At 33.4% G+C, this 25,475-nt stretch overlaps 1 protein-coding gene across 4 annotated transcripts in view; it reads right to left on the bottom strand.

Moving 5' to 3' along the window:
* The window catches only part of CFH (complement factor H), a 120,219-nt gene that overhangs the window by 82,508 nt on the left and 12,236 nt on the right, over positions 1–25,475 (bottom strand). For all 4 annotated transcript variants that reach the window (XM_005540297.4, XM_005540298.4, XM_005540299.4 and 1 more), the window contains exons 2-9: positions 16,984–17,169; positions 16,163–16,268; positions 14,108–14,184; positions 12,473–12,664; positions 10,368–10,538; positions 4,928–5,101; positions 969–1,163; positions 346–522 (exon numbers count right to left, since the gene is read on the bottom strand). In XM_005540297.4, the coding sequence (XP_005540354.3) occupies positions 346–522; positions 969–1,163; positions 4,928–5,101; positions 10,368–10,538; positions 12,473–12,664; positions 14,108–14,184; positions 16,163–16,268; positions 16,984–17,169 (1,278 nt within the window). The remainder of the gene's footprint in view (positions 1–345; positions 523–968; positions 1,164–4,927; positions 5,102–10,367; positions 10,539–12,472; positions 12,665–14,107; positions 14,185–16,162; positions 16,269–16,983; positions 17,170–25,475) is intronic.

Raw genomic sequence — 25,475 nt, 5'->3', positions numbered from 1 at the left:
CATGCCCTTAATCTTCTTGGTGTGAGATAATGAACCTCGGGTATTTACCCAGAGAGTGATGCCGCTTCATTATGACTTAATTTAACCAACAAGTATTGTGTTCAAATTATTTTACTGTATTCTTGACTAATGCCCATTAATAGGATAATTTATTTTACTATGTACTTATCAAGAAATTTGTATATTTATTTATACACAATTGAAAAACCAAAAATGAAATAGGTCTGCTGGCAAAACAAGTTGACATAAACATTTTGCCACAGTTAATATAGATGAGTCTTAGAATGTCATCTCTGTTATTTAGAAAGACATGAACATGCTGGGATCTCAGAGCAGTGTACTTACTGACACGGATGCATCTGGGAGTAGGAGACCAGCCATTCTCTGTACATGTAACTGTGGTCTGCTCTTTTGGAAGACTGTAGCCAGGATGGCAGGAAACTTCTACAGTGTTACCCTGTACAAACTTTCTTCCATTATTTTCATTATATCCATTTGCCAAATAATGAAAATAACATTTTCCTGAGGACCATAACAATGATAAATAAATAAAGTAAAGGAGAAGCATAAATTTGCTCAAAATAGTATATGAAAATTATTTTTACAATATTTAAATAAGATTGCATAAATATCCAAAAATAATGTATGACTGGAGACGAACTGAAGTGACTAACAAAGGTTTGTACAAAAAGAAATATCAATATTCAATATTACTTATCTTTAGTTTTTGTAATTAAAAGATGTATAAATTACATAGATATTCTCATCAAGTCCCTATATTTATTTCGCCTGTGATTTTCAAGAAGAAATCCTCATAATAGGAAAGAACTATTTTGGTCATTTTGCTTGAACAACTCTTTTCTTGGCCCTATTTCTGTTACATAAGACAAGTGTAATCACTTAAGTGCCCTCCTCTCTTCGATCTTTGAAAGTTTTATACATGTATAGCAGTTTAGAGGTTTACTTACTGAGGCATGGTACTGCTGGTGACCACCCATCTTGTGTGCAATGAATGTAATCCCAGTAACTTCCTGAAGGAGTCTCAAAAGGTTCATCACAGTAATAGGAGAAATGTTTTCCTACAGGTACTGGAAAGTATGGTCTACGCATGCTCTCATAATATAGTCCTCCATGTTTAATGTCTGGATAATCACAAGGTCTCACTTGCAACAAAAATTAAAGAAAGTATAAAGAAGTTTTACTGTAACAAATAATCATATTAGAGATAAATTTTTATCACTGAATTATATTCTCTTCTTAGTATAATTACACATTCCATTAGGGTTTCTAGGTCAAACAAATGATAGAACTGATGACTGAGATATGTGACGAGAAGGTCTTTGTTAATGAAGATGAAATTATGTCTGTGGATCATATGATGCGTAAATTTGTATGAAGGCTCTCCAGAAAGAAAAATGTACAGACCTATTTAATGTATTTCCCTTAAATACACATACCTTATCTCTGGCTAATTAAACAAGGTTTTCGATTGAGAAATATGTCAGTGTTACTGCTTAGCTCATGTATTTCTTCTTTTTTTTCTATTCTCTTCAGTAAACAAGAGTCCTGCATTTTCTTCTCAGAACAACTCAATGTAAGGAGGTAGTATTTTGAGGGATTTAAGGTTTTTATTTGTTTTAGATTGAATTCATGGGCTGGGCGCAGTGACTCACACCTGTGATCCCAGCAGTTTGGAAGGCTCAAACAGGCAGATCTCTTGAGGTAAGGAGTTTGAGACCAGTCGGGCCAACATGATGAAACCCTGTCTCTACTAAAAATGCAAAAAAAAAAAATTAGCCCAGTCTGGTGGTGCGCCCCTGAAATTCCAGCTACTTAGAAGGCAGAGGCAGGAGAATCGCTTGAACCCAGGAGGCAGAGGTTGTAGTGAATCGAGATTGTGTCATTGCACTCCAGCATGGCTTACAGAGCGAGACTCCATCTCGAAAAAATCTAAATAAATAAATAAATAAGGCGCTTTCCTATTTATTTAAGACAATGTAAAAATATACAGAAACACAAAAATTTTTCTTTGATGATACCACACAGAAAAATAACAGTTAATTCATGCCTCAAACAATTCATTGAGCCAAATTCTCCAGTCTTTATTTAACCAGAGAAACACACTAGAAATATTTCTTCATATCCAAATAGTTAAGATTTTGGTTAACATTTTTTGTTTATTCCCAATTTTAATTGGACAGCAAAATAATTTTAATGTCATAAACTATGTTTAAGTAAGGTACAATATAATTACATTTTACCGAGTTACTATATATTTATTTTGACAAATACATTTGAGTGCTATCTTGCTTATCATATTAACAGGTTTATATATTTTTCAGAAAATTTGCTCTTTTCATGAGATTATTTACAACCATCTAGCACTTTCAATAACAAAATGGTATTAATGTTTTCCATGAAAGTTGATTAAGTTTTGATAAACCTTATGCAATAGGTTAAAAAGAATTTCAATACACACATACACACACACACACTCATATAAATATTCTTTTTCATCTCCCTCTTTCTTAAATTCAGTGATTTATTTTCTTTGGTATTTGATTAGAGAAATTTTCATGTAGTTTCTACAAATATTTATTATGTGGATTATAAACTGAACAATTGTATATCCTAAATGTCTTTCTCTAACAAAGACTAGTGAATGATACTTCTTTCAGTATAGTTTCTTGGCCTGCAATCCACATATCTTGTAATTGATAGATTTTTTCCCTATTTATTGGAAGCTCCCAGTGTTGAAATTAAAACATTTACTTAGTCTTATCTCTTTTAAGTAACATTCTACATTTTTCCCCATCACTTTTTAAAGATTTGGAATGGTTTCTATTTACTATTGGACTTTGCTTAACAATAATTCTGCATTGGGAAAGCTTGAGTCTTAGATTTGCAGGAACTGTGTCTTAAAGATTTCAATTGAATTTCACATTAAATGGTAGAGCAGGGATTTGAAAGCTTGTGGTTGATTTCAAAACAAGTATGAGTATCCATCTTATTACGGGTTTTCCCAGAATGTCATAAAATAAAATTGTCCACTGAGATTTCTTTCCAAGAGGAATAAAAAGGAGGTATAATTAAAAACGTATATCATTACCACAGGCTCGAGCTATTTAGCTATTCTCTAATTTTGTCACATTTACATCTGTTTTTATCCATTTTACAAATTGATTCCTTGAAGCAAATATTAGTACCCACAGAGGGTCTCATCAGGGCTGAGAATAGAAGGACTTCAAATAGCCTCATTTCACTTGTTACCCTTCTGCAAATGTAGTTTTTGGTTTCACAGCATTTATGGTGCTTCCATCATAAAGTTGGCTCAGACAGATCTTGAAATTGATAAAAATATTCACTAATTTTTATAACTACTGCTAATATATTCATACTGTAATTTATTTGACCCAGGCCCAGGATCTTAGAATCAACATTGTTAAATTTCATCTTATTAGATTCAGCTTAGAACATAAGATCCTCTTTGAATGCTGAATCTGCCCTATTGCAGATTCATTATCATCGTCTGTATCATTCCAATTGTTAATTTGTACTGCCCTTCCCCTAAATCATTAAAGTGTTCAATGACACAGTGAGTAATGAAGCAGGCCTGAGAATAAAGTCTTGCATCTGATAATTAGATATGGTTATTTAATGAAATTACAAACTGATAAACCATATAACTGATCAACTTCTTTATATTGCCCATGAGAACGCCAAATGGTTCATTGTTGAACATTAATAATTGAAATCCAAATATAGTTGGATATATGTTTAGATACATTTGGGCTGAACTACATTGTCATAAGCCAACCATAAAATCATTAAATATTTTCCTTATAATTCTTATGCACATTGAAATCTGTTTCATACTGATAATAGCTTCCTCTCTTAGGGACTGGAATTATGCCAGGAATTAGAGTTGAAGTCATTGATCAATCATTTTTATCATATTTTTCTTTCATGGAATATATAGTTTAAGTGTGGTACATCTTGTCTATGTATTGCTAGATAGAAAGAAAATAAATTTGATCGTAGAGATAGGAAAAATATTAAAAAGGGGTAAAGGAGCATCCCAGAAATAAAATACTCTGTTGACTTGAGTGGTATTTTGCTACGTGTAATGGTTTTAGGAAATTACCTCCAACACTAGGAAATTACTAAGACTTGGAGTCCTTCAACACTCCTTCCTCCAAATAGTGGTGCCTAATTTCTCTCCCCTTGGATATATGCAGGACTTAGTGTCTCACTTCGAAAAAATAGATATGACTGTAGTTAACGGTGTGTGAGTAGATAATTGATATGGTTTGGCTCTGTGTCCCCACACGTATCTCATGTTGAATTCTAATTCCCAATGTTGAGGAAGGTGATTTGGTCATGGGGGTGGATCTCCCCCTTGCTGTTTTCATGATAGTGAGTGAGGTCTCATGAGACCTGGTTGTTTAAAAGTGTGTAGCAGTTCCCATTACTGTGGCCTGGGCCATGATCCTGGTTGCAACACAAGAAGACAGTCTGGTGCACAACTACGTATATAAGCCATTTTCAGATTCCTGACCGATAGAAACTGTAAGATAATAAAGGTTAGTTGTTTTAAGTAAATATATTTCTGGGGTATTTTGTTACAATGCATTAAATCACTAATATAGTATGTGTTAGATGACATTATTTTAATCTAGTTTTTTAATTCAGATATTGGAAGACTTTATTAACAAGGGAAACATACATTCATAAACACACATACACATTTAATTTTGAGTAGCAAAAAAATTGAGTTTTGGCAACTTCCAAAACTAAGGAATACTTCCAACAACCTTACTTTATATACACAATAAGACAAATATTTGGTTCTATTGAGTCCCCATTTTTATGCATTTAAAAGAAATTTCAGAATTAAGAAATGGGTCAAGATATGAATGGAACTTACAGGAACATCTTGGAGCAGGTATCCAGCCAGTGCTTGTGCATTTTGCTATATTTCCCCGGGTTGCAGGATAAAAACCATTTATACACTGGTACCTGATTTCATCTCCAGTTCTGTGTTTAATCCTTAAAGGTGAGTAGACACCATTTGGAATATAAGGAACATTACATGTTTTTTCTGAAAAGAAAATGGATGTGTGGATAATGTAGAAATATCCATTAAAATTCATCATTTATACAAACATTTAAAAGTAGGTATTATTTATTTGTCCTTAGCATAATACAAAATGGCATTAAAATGAACACATCATAGTATCCTTTCTGGTATGTCACTTATTTTTTCCTTCACTATATTGTCATCTGACGTATTTGTATCTCCTGGGCTCTTAATCCCTTCTTCTCCAAAGTCGTTCCATACTTCATGACTTTCCATAACTGGCAATGATCTCATCACATATAACTTCAATTCTTACTTTCATTTTCCTTCTATTCTTTGGTTTCTGTGGTTCTCATAAGGATTGTTTACGAATATTCAGGGTTTCTTTTTTTTTGGACAATTGATAGGACTGCACAACCCTTTCTCTTTGAAGTAACTGTGGCCATGTGATTGTGTAAGAGACTATAATAAAAGTGGAAGTAGTATCTTTCACTTTAGAGAGAAGTTTTAAAAGCCATTGTGTGAATTTTTATTTTCTCTTTCCCAATGACACAGTGAGTAAAGAAGGACATGAAAAAAATGGTGTTTCTGTCACCTGATTCTTACAATTAATACAATGAGTAAAGTCTCTTCTGATCTACATTGAAAGTGAACATGAATGAAAATAAACTTTAGTCTTAATATCTTAAACATTGAGATATTGCATTACATTTTTCTTATATAATAGGATAAAAGAGCAGAGGGTTTGGAAAACCTTTTCTGTAAAGGGCCAGATAAAAGGTCTCTGCTGCAACAACTCAACTCTGCCATTACAGTACAAAAGTAGTGATAGACAATACATAAACAAATGAACACAGCAGTGTTTCAATAAAACTTTGTTTACACAAAGGGGGCAAGTTGTATTTTACCTGCAGCCTATAGTTTGCCATCCTTTGGCCCAGTGTGTCCTAATCTATAAAGCACCTTCTCATTCCTTTCCATTAACTCTGCTATATCTCAATATTGGATCCTTTTGCCATATTTCTTTTAAAATAAAATACTATGCATTTTAAGTATTGTAGAAAAGCTATATGACCACTTATATTGGAGTCTTATTTTGGACTAAAAAGCTGTGGTGGACATTCAGCATTGCTTGAAATCAATTTATATACCCCCAATTTATTTACTATTTGATTTCCCACAGTAAATGATCCATAGTCTCCTCACTTTTCTCAAGTCACCTGAAACAATTGCCTCTTCATCAACAGATAATAAGTCTCCATTCACACAAAACAATTGAGACCACCAGTAGTGAGTTCCCTATACTTCTCTCCAGCATTCCTCTACAATATCTGTATCTATACTGATTTAAGTATTTTGTTTAGTCTTCAATGGTAAGGTGTTGTTTTCAAATTCAGGTTAGCTTTAATTCTTTCATTTCCCCCTGTATTTTAAACCATTGTTTATTCCTTCCTTCTTTCTTACCTTATCAACCATGCTCTTAAATTGATATGGAAGCTTTTGCAGTTTAAATCCCTTCTCTCAACACTTTGTTCAAATTTAGCTAATGTACTACATTTCCCCACCCCTTCAAAACCAAAATCCTTAAAATACCATTTTGTAATTGCTATCTCCACTTTCCAGTCTCACATTTATTCTTCAACTCACTACTGCCTAGTTTCTGACACCTCTCTTTTGTTGTCGTTGCTCTGATAAAAGCTACCAATGAGCTCCAATGTCCAAATTCAGAAATGCTTTGCATTTCACATATTCTAGTCACTGGTACATACTATGGGCTTCCTAATTATGTATTGAACTGAACAGACAAAACTCTGTAATATTTGGCTCTGTTGATTATGGACTTTTTGGTGTTCTCCATTACCTCATATATTTATATTCTCCTGCTTCTCCTTGTCTTTGTCTAAGTGATGCTTTTCTTTTATATTTTATTATTTTCCTTTACTTTATATTTTTTGCTTCTCGTCTTCTACTTTACTTAATTTTTAGGCCCTGCCTACTTGTCACATCTCATCTCCTGCCATTTTCCTACTTCTTCTCTATACTACCACCGTTCCTTTCTTATAACTTGTATATTTAGTTAAACATAAAATTTTATAAAGTTTTAATTATTCATTACATATTTCCTCTTCTCAATACCATACTTCCACTGTGTCCATTCAGCTCCTAAGTTTATACTTCATTCTGACAGAATAAACTTTAATATATCTCTATAGCTAACAGGATAATATATCTAGATTAGCAATAATAATATGAGAAATAATATGTATGTGACTTAGTATACAAGTTTTAAAGTTTTACTATTTTAAAATTTTACTATTTTATGTAAAATGTCTTCAGTGTTTGATGTTGACACTAACTTCAAATGAGTCTTAAATGTATTCCTTTTTTCTTTTTTTCTGTCACTTCATTCTTCTCTATCATATTTTCATATACTCATTAAAGTTCAGTTTATGTATCTTCAATTATTTTTCCTTATGATATAGCTCAATTTAATACCAATTTTTGAAGTCAAAAGCTATGAGATACAAAAAAACAAGAGTTTAACTAAGAAATCAATAAAATAATACGGAACAATTTTTTTAAGAATAGAAGGACTTCTGGTGATTATGCTCGAGCAGTAGACATAAATCCTGTGATAAACCTTAATTTCGTATACTCACAATCATTTTTAAAATAAATCATGTTATTAAAACATTGTTCAAACCTGTACCTTTATCCAAAATAATATTTGAGATTATCCATATTTTCCTACTATTGGAAACAAGCATTAGTCATTTGAAGTTAGAATACTAATTCAAGGTTAGCACTCTGTGTTTTGAACCAATAGAAAATCCAATCTGTACAGGGAAGAAATAGATTTGGATCAAAGATAGCTTTAATTTAACAGTTCTTGGTACCTTTGATTGTTTCTGTAAATAACTTTCTGTTACAGATTGTTCCTATTGGACACAGAGACCAAAGTTTTGACAATTCAATCAGTCCTCTGACATGTATGTGCCATAGACCAGATTGAAGAAAATTTAAGTATTTAAAATTTAAGTAGATTATTTTACTTTAATGTTATCTTATTATTTAGTTCCAAACTTCTTATAGATTTAGAAGCAACAAAGAGAGTTTGAAGTTACCTGATTTCAGAGAAAATGATGTGCATAGATTTTGAATTCATCTTATATCAGAAAGTAGATATTTGCTTTGTACCAAGAAAATAGTCATGTTTATGCTATATTGGCATACAAAGAGTGGAATTCTTTTATTAAGAAAGACTTCTCTATATCTAATCAGTGTAAAATATATTTCAATAAAATAAAACATGGTGAGAGAGTGTATGCTTAACTAACTTTGGATGAATTTTCCTTTATTTATATTGATTATTAGTGAACTGTCTTCTGAAAAGGAGTACTCAATCCCAGTGCCTTCTCTTGGTATCTCTTTTCCTAAAGAAAGCAGGACCCTCAAGCATAGCCTTGAATATTCAGGTTTTACTTGTATTTGTGACTGAGAAATGGAAAAAAATATATAAAAGAAAAATGCTTTATAAATATAGAGTCTTGGTTTGTGTGTGTGTGTGTATGTGTGTGTGTGTGTGAATCAATCAGTGTTCAAGAGAAGCAAGAATAGAAATGCAGTAACACATTTGGGAAAAACAGATGAATTTCTCATTGTGAAAACAAATATGTGCTAAGGAAGACTTTTAAGTAGGTAGCAAAGTGAACAAGTAAAAGAGGTGAAATAATCAGATGACTACAAGGGGGTAGTCATGCTACAGAGTTACATGTTCAAATAAAACTAAATTCCCAGAGTCTTATTTTGAATTCATTGAAAGCTGAAATGGTGGTTTATTGTAATGTTTATCTTCAATACACAGCAAGGCTCTGATGTTAAATAAGTGGTTTATAAGTTACATTTTGATTACTGGATGGATAAATTCGATAAATTCACTGTAGATTTGAGAGGGGTTCTGGAAGTAATATACTTCAGGTAGAAGTTAATGTCAAAGGACTTGTGCATGCACTTCCTTTGCTTAGGAACTATGAATGCCATGAAGACAAATAGTTGGACCCCACACACCATTAGCCAAACATGGATTTGAGATGTGGGTTATTACTGTCTCGTGTTCATTTTTTTTTTCTAAAATATGTTCTTAACAGTGCCTAAAAGTAGAGATCACGCAATTGTGAAGAAAAATATGTTTTCCAAGGAGACACTTGTGAGCTCAAACCAAAATTTTTTTAGTGTATGAAATTAAGCCAAAATTAACTATTCTTTTTATAAAAGAGGATTACTAAAGCACAGTTTAAACATGTATTTATGAATCACGGGATTTAAAGTTCAGAGGGCTCTTAAGAGTTCAACTCTTCTTTCTCTCACAGTATGGCAGTATCACCCGTTTAGATTTCTGGACCATATGTGGTAACACTGTTCCTCGTTTCACTCATTGTAGGAGTCCTCATCAAAAGCAAACTCACTCATTTTATAAGTGTTTGAAAATACCTCAAAACAGTTATCACCACACTATAGCTATAGCTTCTTACTGTACTTCTTATGGCATAATTTCTTAAAGTCCGCCACTGTCTATATTCTCTCTTCTTGGCCATGATAGTTTGAAACTTTCCCTTTTAAAATGAAGTGAGTTAAGTAGAACACTCTATCCCAGATATACTTTTTGGTGGGCAAAGAGCACAGTTGAAATGAACTCTTTGGCTCCGTATAACATCCCTCCATAACGAAACTTAAGAGAGTTTGGGGTTTGTTTGTTTTTTTTTTGGTTTTTCCATTTTCCAGCACCATTATCACTGTTGAGTCATACTGAGCCTGTTGTTAACCAAAACATTCATTTCCTTCCACTTAATTCCATTGTCAGTTGAGAGTTTCCTCACCTGTTAGTAATACAAGTTACTTTTAAAGTATTTTAAAATATTAATATAATTTAAATAAATTCTGGGCATTAGTAGAGCAATCTACTTGTTTGAGAGTTGTATGTTACTGAGCATTAGGAAGTCTATTATTGTCCTGGCTCTACTCCAGACATGGTTTTTGATGATAATTCAATGACTTAATAAGCTACTGAACTTTTCTGGCCCTGTTTATGTCTGTTTTCAGAGTGTGTGTATCGTATGAAGTGTTCTCAAAATGAACCTTGAACACAGAAAATTCTATGTATTTTTAATAATAGTTTATTTACATAAATTAGCACTTTATTTTTGATTAAAATAAGTGGCTTTATTAAAAGAATTAATTAAAATATGTGATAAATTTGTATAGATCCAGAAAATAAATGTAACATTACCTTCACATGAAGGCAATGGATGCCATCCAGATTCAGTGCATACAGAATCTCCTCTTTCACTGTATTCATAGCCCATGTTACATTTATATTGAAATCGTTCATTCTCCTTATAAATAATCTTCTGAGATATAGGAGATCCATGTATAACATCTGGGGATTTGCATGAAATTTCTAAATAGAAGGGATTAAATTCCAAAATGTTTATTGCAAATTAAAGGACTGTGACCAGGACATAATTATATGAAAACAGAAATGTTTCCATCAGGTAAATCAGTCAACCAAACAAAAGTTCTGTTTTGACTTGACCACTTAATAAATGATTTATCTGAAGAAAGTTAAAATTCTGATTAAAATTATTCTTCTAATTTTATTTAGTTTCAGGACAAATTAGCCTTCTTGAAATAAATAGTGACCAGTAACATTCATCAAGTGTATATATAAAATTGACCATAAATACAGTTTTATTGTGATTTTTCACTGAATGACCTGCAAAAAATAACACATCTTCAAATTATTGGTAAGACAGCAATTATCAACAGGACTCTTCGTCAAAGACATTGATTTAACTCAGTGTCTTATACCTCTGAAAAGTAACTGACCTGTTTTTGTGTCATCACTATTTAGCCAAGATTTCCTCAGAAGAAAAAAAAAAAAAAAGGCCATCATCTTTTATACCCACTTGTCTCAAACATTTTTACCTTGGATTATGCCAATCATTAGTTTCCCAAACTCTGTTCTCCCACTTTCTAATCCATTTTCCTTGTGTGTAGCTTAAGGACCTCTCAAGTAGACACATCGTAACTCCACTTGAAATCCTTCATTGATTCCCAATTCAGTCTGAATAAAAGGCGTGTTCTTCAGCATGGTGCATGCAGCACTCTGTATTGGCCCACCTTCTATTTATCACTGACTCATTCCCTACTTGCATTCTACACTAAGGTGCCTAGGAACAATGGACAAGAATCAGTGGTGCTTCATGCTCCTTAAAACCTTACTGCCCTTCCACTTCCCTTTCCCTGAACTCTGGTATGCTTTTGCTCTCATTTTCATCTGCCAAATCTCATTTTTTTCTTTAAGACTTAATCGTAGGCATCAGCCATTCCAGGAAGGTTTCACTAACCACAAGAATCTAGTTGTAAGGATGTAAATTCCGTCCATGTACTTCTAAAGTACATGATATTTGCTATGCTAAATAAAAATATTAGTTTTTAACATAAAGAACTATTGTTGTCAGAAAGAGTTCTTAAGAAGGAAATTATTCTCTCTGTATCTAAGATAGAAAAGACTTTAAAAGTAAAAATAATTTAGGGATTTTAGATAATATTAAAATATAAATATAACAGAAACTTCTGCCAAACATTTATTGGTGAAATGAACTTGCACTATGGTACTACTAAACAAATCAACCACGATTTTTACCACAGCAGCCAAAATCATTGATTGGTCATGATGCACAAGTTGGCAGTATTATGACTAAAAATATTCTGGCTTACAGTTTACTATAAAACTTCTTTTAAGAGGCAATGATTTATTTAGTGGATTCTGTTCATTTCAGCAACATTTATAGTAAACTTGCAGTACAAATATAAAACAGGTCTGCTTCCCAGAAGTGTTATTCAAAAATGAATGTCATTTTAATGTATCTCTGGAAATACATAATGAATCTATGGCTTTCAAAATTAAAAACAAATGTCTATTCCAGAGGTCTTACAACTTGCAGCAAAAATGCTCAGCATTCTCTTTCAGCCTAAGAGGCAACTACAATGGAGTTATGGTTAAAGCATGGACTCTGGTGTCAGATAACCTACATTTAAATCCTAACTTGACTCTTTATGCCATGATAATCCAGGGCATGTATTTAACTTCTTTGCACCAGTCTCCTCAATTATAAAATAAAAGTGATGAGTAAATAAATCATGGAATTTTTTTGAAAGGTAAAATGAAATGATGCATGCGAAGAACTTAGCTCAATTACAGGCAGATAGTAAGTGCTCAATAAACATTAGCTATTGTTAATATTGCTGATACTCCTTAGAATGAACGATGTTTTAATGTATATTTACATTTGAAAAGCTAAAAATACTAAAAGAGTAAGTGTATCTTACCCACACACTTTGGTTTCTCTTTACTCCAAACACCATCTTCTGAACAATGCATTTCGTTATCTCCTTCAATCTTGTAGCCTGAGTTACATGCAAACCGTACTACTTGTCCAAAATAGTATTCCCGATCCGGTTCCATTGCACCACTCATAATTTTTCCATTCTCTGGTGGTTTCACTGGTAAACACTTCACAACTGAAGAAAATACATACAATGTTTTCTAACAGAATTTCAAAAGTTTATTGTGAAAAATATGTGTATGCATAAAATCATCCTCAGGATAAGATTGGAGGAATGTACTTAAATTATTTTTAGAAGCATTTGATATACCTGTTTGCTAGAGATACATGTTTCTAAGAAACAAGCAAATGGAATGTTTATTCCTGATTCTTTTCTATGGGAGTGGACAATGAAAATTACTACTTTCAATGCTAGCTTGTATTTTTGTAGTAACAAACAAGTATTTTTAAATAATTAAGAAATATAAAGCTTGAGATAATTAAATACAACATTTTCATTTATGCCCCAGCATAATATAACACCGCATGCCTAAAAGATGTAAAAGCAAACGTTATGACATTAACTTCAATAGAGAAATCATCCTTAATTTTCCGTCCTCTTCGACTTCAGTGTTCAAAATAATTTGAGTACTTCTTTTGATTCTAATTAATATTTTCCAATTTCTCTAAGATTGTGGTCAAACTTTATCGTACTATCGAATGACTCAGGATGCCTGTTAAAATAAAAGTTTTAGGGATATCTTCCTGTATGCTCATGCCAAAGATACTGATTCAGTAGGGCATTTTTTAGTAACCAAAGATTTTAATTTTTAACAAGCATCCCAGGTGATTTCAATGTAGATGTTCTCTAGAACATTAATGTTCTTCCTCTCATCTTCATAGATGAAAAATATCTTCCATTCTTTTCTGTAGTTGACAGAATTTTTGAATGATTATCACACTTCTTCTGTATCTCTCTCCACTTACTACTTACTGTGGAATTAGGAAATACTACTCTGATTGATTTCTTTTATTTCCATAATGACTAGGGATTTGAATTATTAGCTCACAGCATGAAAACAGAATCTACGTTTTCTCATTTTCACTGTTTGCTTTACAGAACAGTAAGAAATAACAGAGCTCGCCCTTAGTTTATTCCTCTTTTCGGTAAAGGTAAGTTCACAGGCAACCTCCCTTGGTGGGAGATCTCAGTCATGTTCTCCACTTCAGCTGTTACCATAGATCCCTGCATTTGGGTGGTTATTGGGTGAGTGCCTCTTCATTAATAAAGGTAAAATTCTGGTCTTCATTAGCATAGCTAATGAAGCATAGCTAATGATGCTTATATGCATTTCTAGCCATTAAAATCCAAAAGGAAATAAAAATGAGTTTTAGATTCTCTAATGTCTAATACTTCAATTATTAGATTAGATCAGGTTGCATTCATATTTGGCTTTTGAAACACCAAGAATATAGTCATAAAATGACTAGATTCCCACTCTACATTATATGAGAAACAAAAATAAATAAATAAAAATATTTAATTAGAGACTTTAAGATATTTCAATGTAAGACATTTTTAAAAATCTTAGATTATTTAAGGTATTTCGATATACTTGTAAATACATTTTATGTCTACCTTCACATATAGGAATATCATTGGTCCATCCATCTGTGTCACATTCACGGTAATTAATCTCACCTAGCAATTGATACCTGAAAACCCAAAAATAACAGTGTTGAGATAATGTGTGTTTATATGCAGTTTTAAATTCAATGCCATTCTGAGTGTTCAGAAACTCCATAATAAGGAAAATGAACAGCATATACATTTTCTTGTTTCTTGTCTTCCCTTCCTCCTTCTCTTCCTCCTTCACTTTCTTAGATTTCTTAAGTTTCTCTCTTTCTTAATCTCTATCTCCCTTTATCTTTCTCTCCTTGGTGCATGGACTGAAAATAATCATAACCTTTGGTTCATGACAAACTCATTACTGTTTCATACAAAGTGTTCTTATTTTTCATTGAATTATCTAATTAGTTAAATTCAATAATATAGTAAGTTCCATGAACTATCACCAAAACAAAAGCTAAAAATATCATAGTAACCAACAGCTAACATTATGTTTCCCTCTCCTCCAGTCTTAGACCATATTTCTGTCCTCCACGATTCTGATATTTTCTAAACACCTTAGGCTTTCTACATAATTTAAGATAGTGCCAGCAAAAAGTTGTTAGTGTGTGATTTACTTTGAGCACTTGCCTCCATCTCCCCATCTCTATCCTAGAGATTTTTTCCAGAGAATACCCAGTGAATCAAATCTGCTTATCCAATCCATCTAACGTTGAACTTAAGTAATTTTAATAACCCATGAAGCCTGCCCTTTGAATCTAAAAATGCTCTATTTGAATATGAGCTCCCTGGGGCATGTGCAAAATGTGCAATCATTGCTAGAGGCTTCAGATCTATACATTTTTATCTCCTTAGCCAAATCAACTGCTGAACTTAAAGAGAGGACACAAGTCTGTGATAAAACAAATATTTCAGAGGTGACGAAGGTAGCAAATTAAAAAATTCAGCCCCAGGAAATTATAACCTATTTGGTTATGTGTGATAAGATAAGCAGTAATGATTGAAGGGCCAAAAATGTATTTGAAAAACCTCCCTGAGGTAGTGACTAAGGAGAGAATAAATTCATAAGAAATAATACTTATTTGGTATCTACAATATCTCAAGGTCTCTTCTAAGGGATGCAGATGTGTGTCTTATTTATTTTTCCTACCAATCCATGAAGCACATGAAATGTGTCTGTTTTGTAGGAAAGGAAATGGTAGCGAAGAGATATTTTTTTTAAATACCCATAAATGTTAAGTGGAAGAGTTTCGAAAGGCAGGCTTACTCCAGTGATTGAGTTTTAAGCTATTATATTTTATTGCTTCGAATTAAGGGGAAAAAATGAGGAAAGAATGATGTTATTCCATTTGTAATATTTGGTTACATTTATATTTATGAAGTATAAGATTATAGTGATCTAATCCTAGTTTTCCCATATATAGATTTTTCTTCAAAATAATTTTTGATCTAGCAGAGAATAAGGGGGATAAAAGGACACTGAGACACTGAGGATACACAGTGATGATTTTGGCAATGAAAACCCAGCAGTTGGTTAGAAGGAACAGAGTCAATGATTCTGAAAGAGTAGTATTTTTAGTCCATGTGGTAAGAATAATTTGCAGACCTGGGACATTAAGTAACATTAGTTGTAAGTAAAACTTATAAGCAGGTAAAAGTCTTGCTTTCCTTAAATTTTATAAAATCTGTCAAAACAGTTATCATACAATATAAATTGGTTTCAATTCCTATTGTTCCTGTCACATTGAACTCCCATGATACTCTGCACAAAATAGAATGTCATGAAGACTTGTGGGGTGAATACTTATATATGTGCATACTGTTTTCCCACTCTCCTATAATTATACTCTACCAGAGAAGTTATACTTCATTTAAATTTTTCAGTGTTAAGGAGAAAATATGTTATCCAGATTTAATTATTTTCATCATAGTTAAATTTTCAGGTACTTGCATGTTACATTTTAAAATGTCCATAGAAAAATATAATAACCTTAAAATATATAAACTAGTACAGTTCCTATTTACTATCTTAATTATAAACCTCTTTTTGTATGGACTACATACCCCTCATTACATGTATACACAGCTTTTACACCATATTCAAACACATTTCCTCCTATGAGGCTAAAATAACCAAAGGGAGTATCTCCAGGATGTCCACAGGGCCTTTCTAAAATGAAAACAAAAAAAGTTATAAATTAGTGTGTAATAACAAGGAATATATTTTATGTAGGAGTGGGGGTACAAGTATATTTGATATTATATAAGAAGACAGATTGAATACAAGGAAAATTAAATATAGTAGAGCTATTATTTCATAATTGAACTTAAACTATATGCTTGCTTTTTTAATTTTGGAGGAAGACCACCCCTTTTTGAAAATGATGATGTATTGGCTGGGCACAGTGGCTCACACCTGTAATCCCAGCACCTTGGGAGGTCAAGGTGAGTGGATCACAAAGCCAGGAGTTCGAGATCAGCCTGTCCAGCATAGTGAAACCCCATCTCTACTAAAAATACAAAAATTAGCCAGGTGTGGTGGCACGTGCCAATAGTCCTAGCTACTCGGGATGTTGAGGCAGGAGAATTGCTTGAACCAGGGAGGCAGAGGTTGCAGTGAGCCGAGATAGCGCCACTGCACTCCAGCCTGGCAATAGAGGGAGACTCCATCTCAAAATTGCACCACTGCACTCCAGCCTAAGTGACAGAGCCAGACTCCATCTCAAAAAAAAAAAAAAAAAAAAAAAAAAAAGATGTATGATGTATTATTTTGTATTTGAGCAGCAACAGTGATATAATTCAGCCATAATTGCTATAATATAAAATCTTAAGTATTTTTACAACCAAAAGTTTTCATAAATTTCACAAATGTATGAAGTACTTACTCTGACATTTCTTTAATGGATTAAGAGCAACCCATTCTCCCTTCCTGCATACCATTACTATATTTCCAAGAGATCTATACCCAGGGCGGCATTTATAGATCGCCTCAGTGCCTTCTGGATATGTATGGTCAGGCCAGGAACCTGTCAGAATTTCTGTATTTTTTCTTGGAGGAAGTTCCTTGCAATCTAAAAAAAAATGAAAACAAAATAAGTACATAAAGTATCTATTTAAATGTACAGTATGTTTGGGTAATTGTTGCTTTTAAAAATGTCTAGACAGTTACAGACCTACCTAAATTTTCCTCTCTCTCTCCTACTCCCATATCTATGGAGTAAACATACATTTCATGCATGTACTGTAAGTATACCTTTCACCTTATAAATTTGTATCTACATAATTTTATAAGAATGTTCACTGTGGAAGAATACCTAAAAAACTTTGCAAAGCAATAGATATATTTTGTTATACTACTCTTAATTGCTGGAGAGCATTCTACTATTCTTCCATTAATTTGGGAAATATTTATTGAGCACTATCGTAAGTTGTAAAGCAAAAACAATGAAGAAACAAGTTATCTGTTCTCAAAGCATTTCCATTCTAGTAGGGAAGCCAGTTATTTAATAAATAGTCAAAGAGATGTAAAATATGAATTACAGGTAGAAAAATTCTATTTACAAAAATGAAGCATGATAAGTTAATACAAAATTATATGAGCTCTCCAAATAAGATAGAATAGGATGGAAAAGAACAATGTTTCTACTCCAGATTGGAACAACAACAAATTGTGTGTGCATGTGTACACTCAAAGTTGTGGGAGCAAAGAGGATTAAATGAACAAAATCCAAGTAGGAAGGACCTGTTTCAAGTAAATATAGGGTCTCTGGCCATTTTTTACCTGGTTATGTTTGTCAACTCTTGATATGGATTGAAGATCCTTCCTCTGAATGTAAGAATGGTAATGAGGTAAGAAAGAACCAAACATAAGGAGGTTATATCTAGCATGAAAAATTCTGAAACTTTGCCAAATCAGGTTGCTTTGCTACAGTCTAGGTAGCTTCTTACAAGAAGACTGACTTTCCCATTGTCTCATAGAAAAAAAGTCTCAATAAGAAAAGGGATCTGACTCAAATACACAGCTAGCATTCTCATCAAAATATGCCATATTTGAAAGACACTCTGGGTGATATTTAAGAGCAGTTGTCAAAACAGCAGAAAAGCTGTATACATATATGTATTTATGTATATACATACATATATACACATGTATTATTTATATACAATAAAAGCTCTTTATATATATGTTTGCTTTTCTGCTGTTTCATATATATATATGAGCATTTAAGATTATATATATATAAGAGCAGATGTCAAAACAGCAGAAAAGCAAACATATATAAACAACTATTATATATATATCATATGCTCACATACATTATATATATGTGTTGGCTTCTTCTATCTCAAAAGTCTAATATATATACACACAAACATATAGTATAATATATACATATTTATATATATATGTATATACTCTGTGTGTGTGTGTGTGTGTGTGTGTGTGTGTGTGTGTGTGTGTTCATCTTTTGGGATAGAAGAAACCAACCAGACTCTAGATTTTAAAAACCCAAGAAAGTTTAATCTTTGAGACTTTAGAAACCAGAAGTGGAACTGACTCAAACTAAAAGTGTTACCCAGGTCCCTCTGAGTTAAATTTTTGAGTGGCTCAAGAAAGAGCAAACAATCTTGTTGGTGAGAGTAAGTTACATAAACTTTGCTCATTACATATTTTTGTTTAAAAAGATACATAAAGAAGCAAAACAGCTGTGAACAAAAAAGAGAAAATAAATATTCAGTAGAACTAGACACTCAGATTCAGATGTTAGAATTAGTGTTAAGGTCTTTATAACAGCTATTTTAGGGACATTAAAGGAACTATAGAAAGTAGATGTAAATTTTAAGAAGATATTCAAAATAAAATTGACTCATAATAAATCGGTGTTATCTTAAAATTGCATAAAAAATCAGAAATAACAACTTGTCAGATGGTGTTAAGAATCAAATGGACATAGCACAATACAAACTTGTTAAACTTAGAGGAAGTTTAATGTAAAAATATCCAAACTGAAGTATGGAAAGACAAAAGTGTATAAACAACAACAAACAAAACAGAGTACAAAAACAATGTGGTGTAAAGTTATAAAACATGTGTAATTGGAATTCTAACAACACAGAAGAGAATGAACATAGGCAATATTTGAAGAAACAATAGCTCAAAGGTTTCCAAAATTGATAAAAGAAATCAACTCACAAAATCAAAATTTCAACAAACCCCCAAAATGCTATATACCAAGAAAACCTATACTGATACTCTGCTGAAAACCAAAGATAAAGGCAAAATCTTAAAAGCAGATTGTATTAGTCCATCTTTGCACTGTTATAAAGAAATACCCAAGACTGAGTAATTTATAAATAAAAGAGATATAATTGACTCACAGTTTCACATGGCTGGGGAGGCCTCAGGAAACTTACAATCATGGTGGAAGGGGAAGCAAGGACCGGATCTCTTCACATGGGGTGGCAGGAGAGAGAAGTGCAAACAGGGGAAATGCCAGGTGTTTATAAAACCATCAAACCTCATGAGAACTCACTCACTATCATGAGAACAGCATGGGAGAAACTGTCCCGTGATCCAATCACCTCTCACTGGGTCCGTTCCTCAACACATGGGGATTATCGGGATTACAATTTAAGATGAGATTTGGGTGGGGACACAGAGCCTAATCATATAATTCTGCCCCTTGCCTTTTCCAAATCTCATGCCCTCACATTTCAAAACACAATCATGCCTTCCCAACAGTCCCCCAAACTCTTAACTCCCTACAGCATTAACCCAAAAGTCCATGTCCAAAGTCTCATCTGAGACAAGGCAAGTTCCTTCCACATATGAGCTTGTAAAATCAAAAGCAAATTAGTCATTTTCAAGATACAATGGGAGTACAGGCATTGGGTAAATGCTCCCATCCCAGATGGGATGAACTGGCTAAAACAAAGGGGCCAAAATCTCCATGAAAGTTGGAAATCCGATAGGGAAGTCATTAAACCTTAAAGTTCCAAAACAGTCTCCTTTGATTCCATGCCTCACATTCAGGTCACACTGATGCAAGAGGTGAGCTCCCACAGCCTTGGGCAGACCTTCCCCGATGGTTTTGCAGGGTATGGCCCCCTTTCTGGCTGCTTTCACTGCTGGCATTGAGTCTATGTGGCTTTTCTAGGCACATGGTGCAACCTGTCAGTGGATCTACCATTCTAGGGTCTGGAGGATCGGTGGCCCTCTTCTCACAGCTCTATTAGGTAGTGCCCCAGTGGGACCTCTGTGTGGGGGCTCCAATCCTACATTCTCCCTGCTCATTGTGCTAGCAGAGGTTCTCCATAAGGCCTCCTCCCTTTCAACACACCTCTGCCTGGACATCTAAGCATTTCTACACATTCTCTGAGTCTAGGTGGAAGTTTTGCATTCTGTGTACCCACAGGACCAACACCATGTGGAAGCTGCCAAGGCTTAGGACTTTCATCCTCTGAAGCAATGGCCCAAGCTGTATGTTGTCCCATTTTAGACATGGCTGCAACTGGAGCAGCTAGGATACAAGCCACCAAGTCCTGAGACTGCACACAGCAGTGGGGCCCAGGCCTGCAAAACCATTTTTCTTTCCTAGACATCTGGGCCTGTGATGGGAGAAGCTGCCTTAAAGATCACTAACATTCCTTGGAGACATTTTTCCTTTGTCATGGTGTTTAACATTTGACTCCTCATTCCTTACACAGATTTTTCCAGTGGGCTTGCATTTCTCCCAAGAAAATTGAGGTTTCATTTCTATTGCATCATCAGGCTGCACATTTTCCAAACTTTTATGCTCTGCTTCCCTTTTAAACATAAGTTCCAATTTCAGATCAACTTTCTCAATGTTCAAAGTTCCACAGATCTCTAGGGAAGGGGCAAAATGTTGCCAATCTCTTTGCTAAATGATCTTTGCTCCAGCTCCCAATAAGTTCCTTGTCCCCATCTGAGACCACCTCAGCCTGGACTTCATATTCCAGATCACTATCAGCATTTTGGTCTAAAGCATTCAACAAGTCTCTAGGAAGTTCCAAGCTTTCCCACATCTTCCTGTCTTCTTTTGAGACCTCCAAACTGTTCCAACCTCTGGCCATTACCCAGTTCCAAAGTCACTTCCACATTTTGAGGTATCTTTATAACAGTGCCCTACTACTTCAGTACCAATTGACTGTATTAGTCCATTTTACACTGCTATAAAGAATTACCTGAGACTGGGTAGTTCATTAAAAAAAGAAGTTTAATTGACTCACACTTTCACATGGTTGGGGAGGCTTCAGGAAACTTATAATCATGGTGGAAGGTGAAGAAGAAGAGAGGACTTTCTTCACATGGTAGCAGGAGAGAGAAGTGCAAGTTGGGGAAATGCCAGATGCTTGAACCAGTAAATATCATAAGAACTCACTCACTATCATGAGAACAGCATGGGGCAAACAATCCCCATGATCCAGTCACCTCCCACTGAGTTCTTCCCTTGACATGTGGTGATTATGGAGATTATAATTTAAGATGAGATTTGGGTGGGGACACAGAGCCAAACCATATCACAGACAGAGGAAACTTTTTTTTTTCAGGAGAATAGTAAAAATAACAGCCAAGTCTGTGGAATTAAATACTGAAGTCTGAATATATATGTCTTCACATCACTAAAGTGTTGAAAATTAAAAGTCAGCAGAGAACTCTATAAATGGTGAAAATATACTTCAAAAATGAAAGAGCATGCAAACACATTCTTAAGCAAACAAAAGCAGAAAGAATTCGACAAGAGCAGACTCAGCTATATAAAAATACTGAAAAAGTTATCTGGGCTGAAGGAAACTGATCTAAAATATAAGCAAAGAAGTACAAAAAGGAATAAGCAGAACTGAAGAAAATAAATAGATGAGTAAATAAAAAAGCTATTGAAACATGATAAACATGCTATGTATATTTTACTCAAATGAAAAAGAACCTAGACTGTTTAAATCAATAATGACCATGTTTAATAGTGTTTTAAATAAATTCAGGAGTATAATATGAAACAATAATAGCAAAAGTGTCAGGAAAAGGTAAAGCAAATAAAAGTGTTGTGATATTTTCCCCATAGTCTTGATGTGGTAAAAATATTAATTTAGGATAAACTGTAATAATTTAAGTATGTTTTGTTGTAATTGCTAGGTTAGCCACTAAACCAAAAATATTGAGATGCATAAAATAACTAGTATACATGATGTAATGAGATAGTCAAGATTATTTGATTAAAATAAGAGAAGACAGGAAAAGAAAAAAGAAAAATTGAGGCAAAAACAAATAGCAAGATGCTAGACTTAAACTGAAGTGTATCAGTAATTACATTAAATGTAAATGGATTCATCACCACACTTAACATGCAAAGATTGTCTGACTGGATAAAAGCATAAAAGAAAACTCAAATATATGATGATTACTTTTAATAAAATTGTACATACAAACTGAAAGTAAATGATAAAAACCAACATGCTAGAAAAGTATCAACTAAAGTCAGAATGATATTAATGTATTAATATCAAGCAAATTATAAATTAAGTTAGAAAGTATTACTAGATAAAAAGAGAGTCATTTCATATTAATAAAAGGGCTACTTTAACAGAAAGATATAATAATTCTAAATGTGTTTGAACAATGTTTACTGGAGCTGGCTCATACTGACTCATAGGAGTCAATTATACACATCTTTTGCTAAAACAATGTTCACTGATGACACGTTGGTAACTTGAAATTGACCATATTGTGAGAATTTACACATGAATCTCAGCAAATTTTACAAATCTTGGTTGTTTCCTTTCCTTTCAAAAAATAGTTGGTTGTTTTACATTTACCAGCATGTTTCTTTGCATAAAACTATTAATATATCTTCAACATATAACAGAAATAAAAGAAGTAAGCAATCTATCATCATAGTTTGAGATTTAAGCACACTGTTTCCAATATCCAATAGACAAAGAAATAGAAAAATAAGGATATACAAGATATGAGCAACATTATTAACCAAATTAAGCTTTTTTATATTAATAAAACACTGCCTTCAACAATTGTAAGGTGCATATTCATTCCAAGCAAATCTCTACCAATTTCAAAAAATTAAAATCACTCTAAGTATACTCCCTGACCACTGGACATTACTAATAGAAAATAACTGGAAAAGTCACAAAATTTTTGAAGTTAAGCAACGCTGTTTTTGTTGTTGTTGCTGTTTTGTTTTTGTTTTTTTTTTGAGATGGAGTCTCGCTCTGTCCCCCAGGCTGGAGTGCAGTGGCCCAATCTCGGCTCACTGCAACCTCCGCTCCCGGGTTCACACCATTCTCCTGCCTCAACCTCCCAAGTAACTGAGACTACAGGGGCCCACCACCACGCCCGACTATTTGTGTGTGTGTGTGTGTGTGCTTTTTTACTAGAGACAGGGTTTCACCGTGTTAGCCAGGATGGTCTAGATCTCCTCACCTCATGATCCACCCGCCTCGGCCTCCCAAAGTGCTGGGATTACAGGCGTGCGCTACAGCGCCCCGGAAGCAACACTTATAAATAACTCACGAGTAAAAGAAAAAATACAACATAAATTAGAATATGATTTGAAATAAACAGTAATGGAAATATATGTTAAAATTTGTGGGCTGATGCTGAAGCAGTGATTAGAGAGAAAAATATATATAACCTGAATGAATTAGAAATAAAAAAACTGTTGGAAATCAATTATCCAAATTTCTAATTCAAGAAACTAGTAAAACATTAAATTAAATCTAAAGAAAATAGAGGACTGCAAATAATAGTGATGATCACATAAATCACCCTCCAAGATCAAGGTGACGACTAAAGTATTTAAGGATACCCAATTCTGTTGTTACCCAGCATGGATGTGATCTATACTGGCATCAACTTTCATCCTTCTTCAGCAAAATTATCTTATGGAATGGTTAAGATATCAGAAGCTGAGTTTGAGTACCTGAAATCTCCATCAAGCTGTTCTTGTGCATACTGCCTTTATTCTATATTTTCCTTGAAGCCGAGTAACGTTGACAATGGGTAAGTCTACTGTACTGTGTAACCTTGGACAATCTCAAATTGACTCACTCTGGCAGTCTTGCAATTAAAACCCACGGGAGCCGGGTAGGATGGCTCACGCCTCTATTCCCAGCACTTTGGGAGGCTGAGACGGGCGGATTGCCTGAGGTCAGGAGTTCGAGACCAGTCTGACAAACATGATGAAACCCGTCCCTACTAAAAATACAAAATTAGCCAGCTGTTTTGGCACATGCCTGTAATCCCAGCTACGTGGGGGCCTGAGGCAGGAGAATCTCTTGAACCTGAGAGGCGGAGATTGCAGTAAGCCAAGATCGCGCCATTGCACTCCAGCCTGGGCAACAAGAGGGAAGCTCTGTCTCAAAATAATAATAATAACAATAATAATAACAATAATAAATAAAAAATAAAACCCACTGGAAATGAAATGGAATAAATTTGAATCCTTACTTTATTTGTAAGCATGCACAGACACATGCACACAAATGCCAGGTAGATTAAAGAATTAGGTTTAAACAAATTTAAAATACATATATGTTTCATTCTTTTACATTTTTTAAATTATCTGCTATATTTGATGCTGTGTCATTTTTAACTTACTATTATCTTAGTGCCATCTATCTATAATCATATTTATTTTATAAATATATTTGTTAAAAAGTATGAGTAAATATCAAAAATGTAAGGCTTAATGCATAAAGCAATTTGCAAACAGAACATATACACATTACAACATTTTTTAATTAAAAACTATATTTGTGAAAAAATTATATATACAAAATTTAAAGAAAATTTAGCTGAAAAATTATTCTTAACACAAACACACTTCTTGCAGTAACAAAAGCACTAAACACTAACTAAAGAAACATGTTAGAGTAGAATAGATCATTTACTTAAGAACAGGCATTTTTAAAAGAGATAAAAATTAAAAGAAAATTATTTTTTGACCAATTCTAATGACAAAAATGTAAAGGAGATGATATTCAATTTTGCTGGAAAATTAGGTAATATAAATATTATTATGAAATAAAACTGAAGAATAAATGACTATTACCTCACTAAAAAGCAACTTAGCAATAAAGAATCTTAAAAATACTCGTATATTAGTTGATAAAGAATTTCAATTTTTTAAAAGTAACAAATAATAATTAAAGATTTTGTGAAATATTTAGGTACAGAGTGTTTATTCCAGCATTTTTAATAACAGATATAATTAGAACATTTATGAAAATTGTCAAATTATGCTACACCCATCTGAATTAAAAACTGTGGTTTGGGTAATATTTAATTATGTGCATAAAATTTACAATAGTAAGGAGGAAAGGTAGTATATATTTTCTGTTA

Source organism: Macaca fascicularis, chromosome 1 (genome assembly GCF_037993035.2).
Source record: "Macaca fascicularis isolate 582-1 chromosome 1, T2T-MFA8v1.1".
NCBI lineage: Eukaryota > Metazoa > Chordata > Mammalia > Primates > Cercopithecidae > Macaca > Macaca fascicularis.
This window is presented reverse-complemented; position numbering and strand designations above follow the sequence as displayed.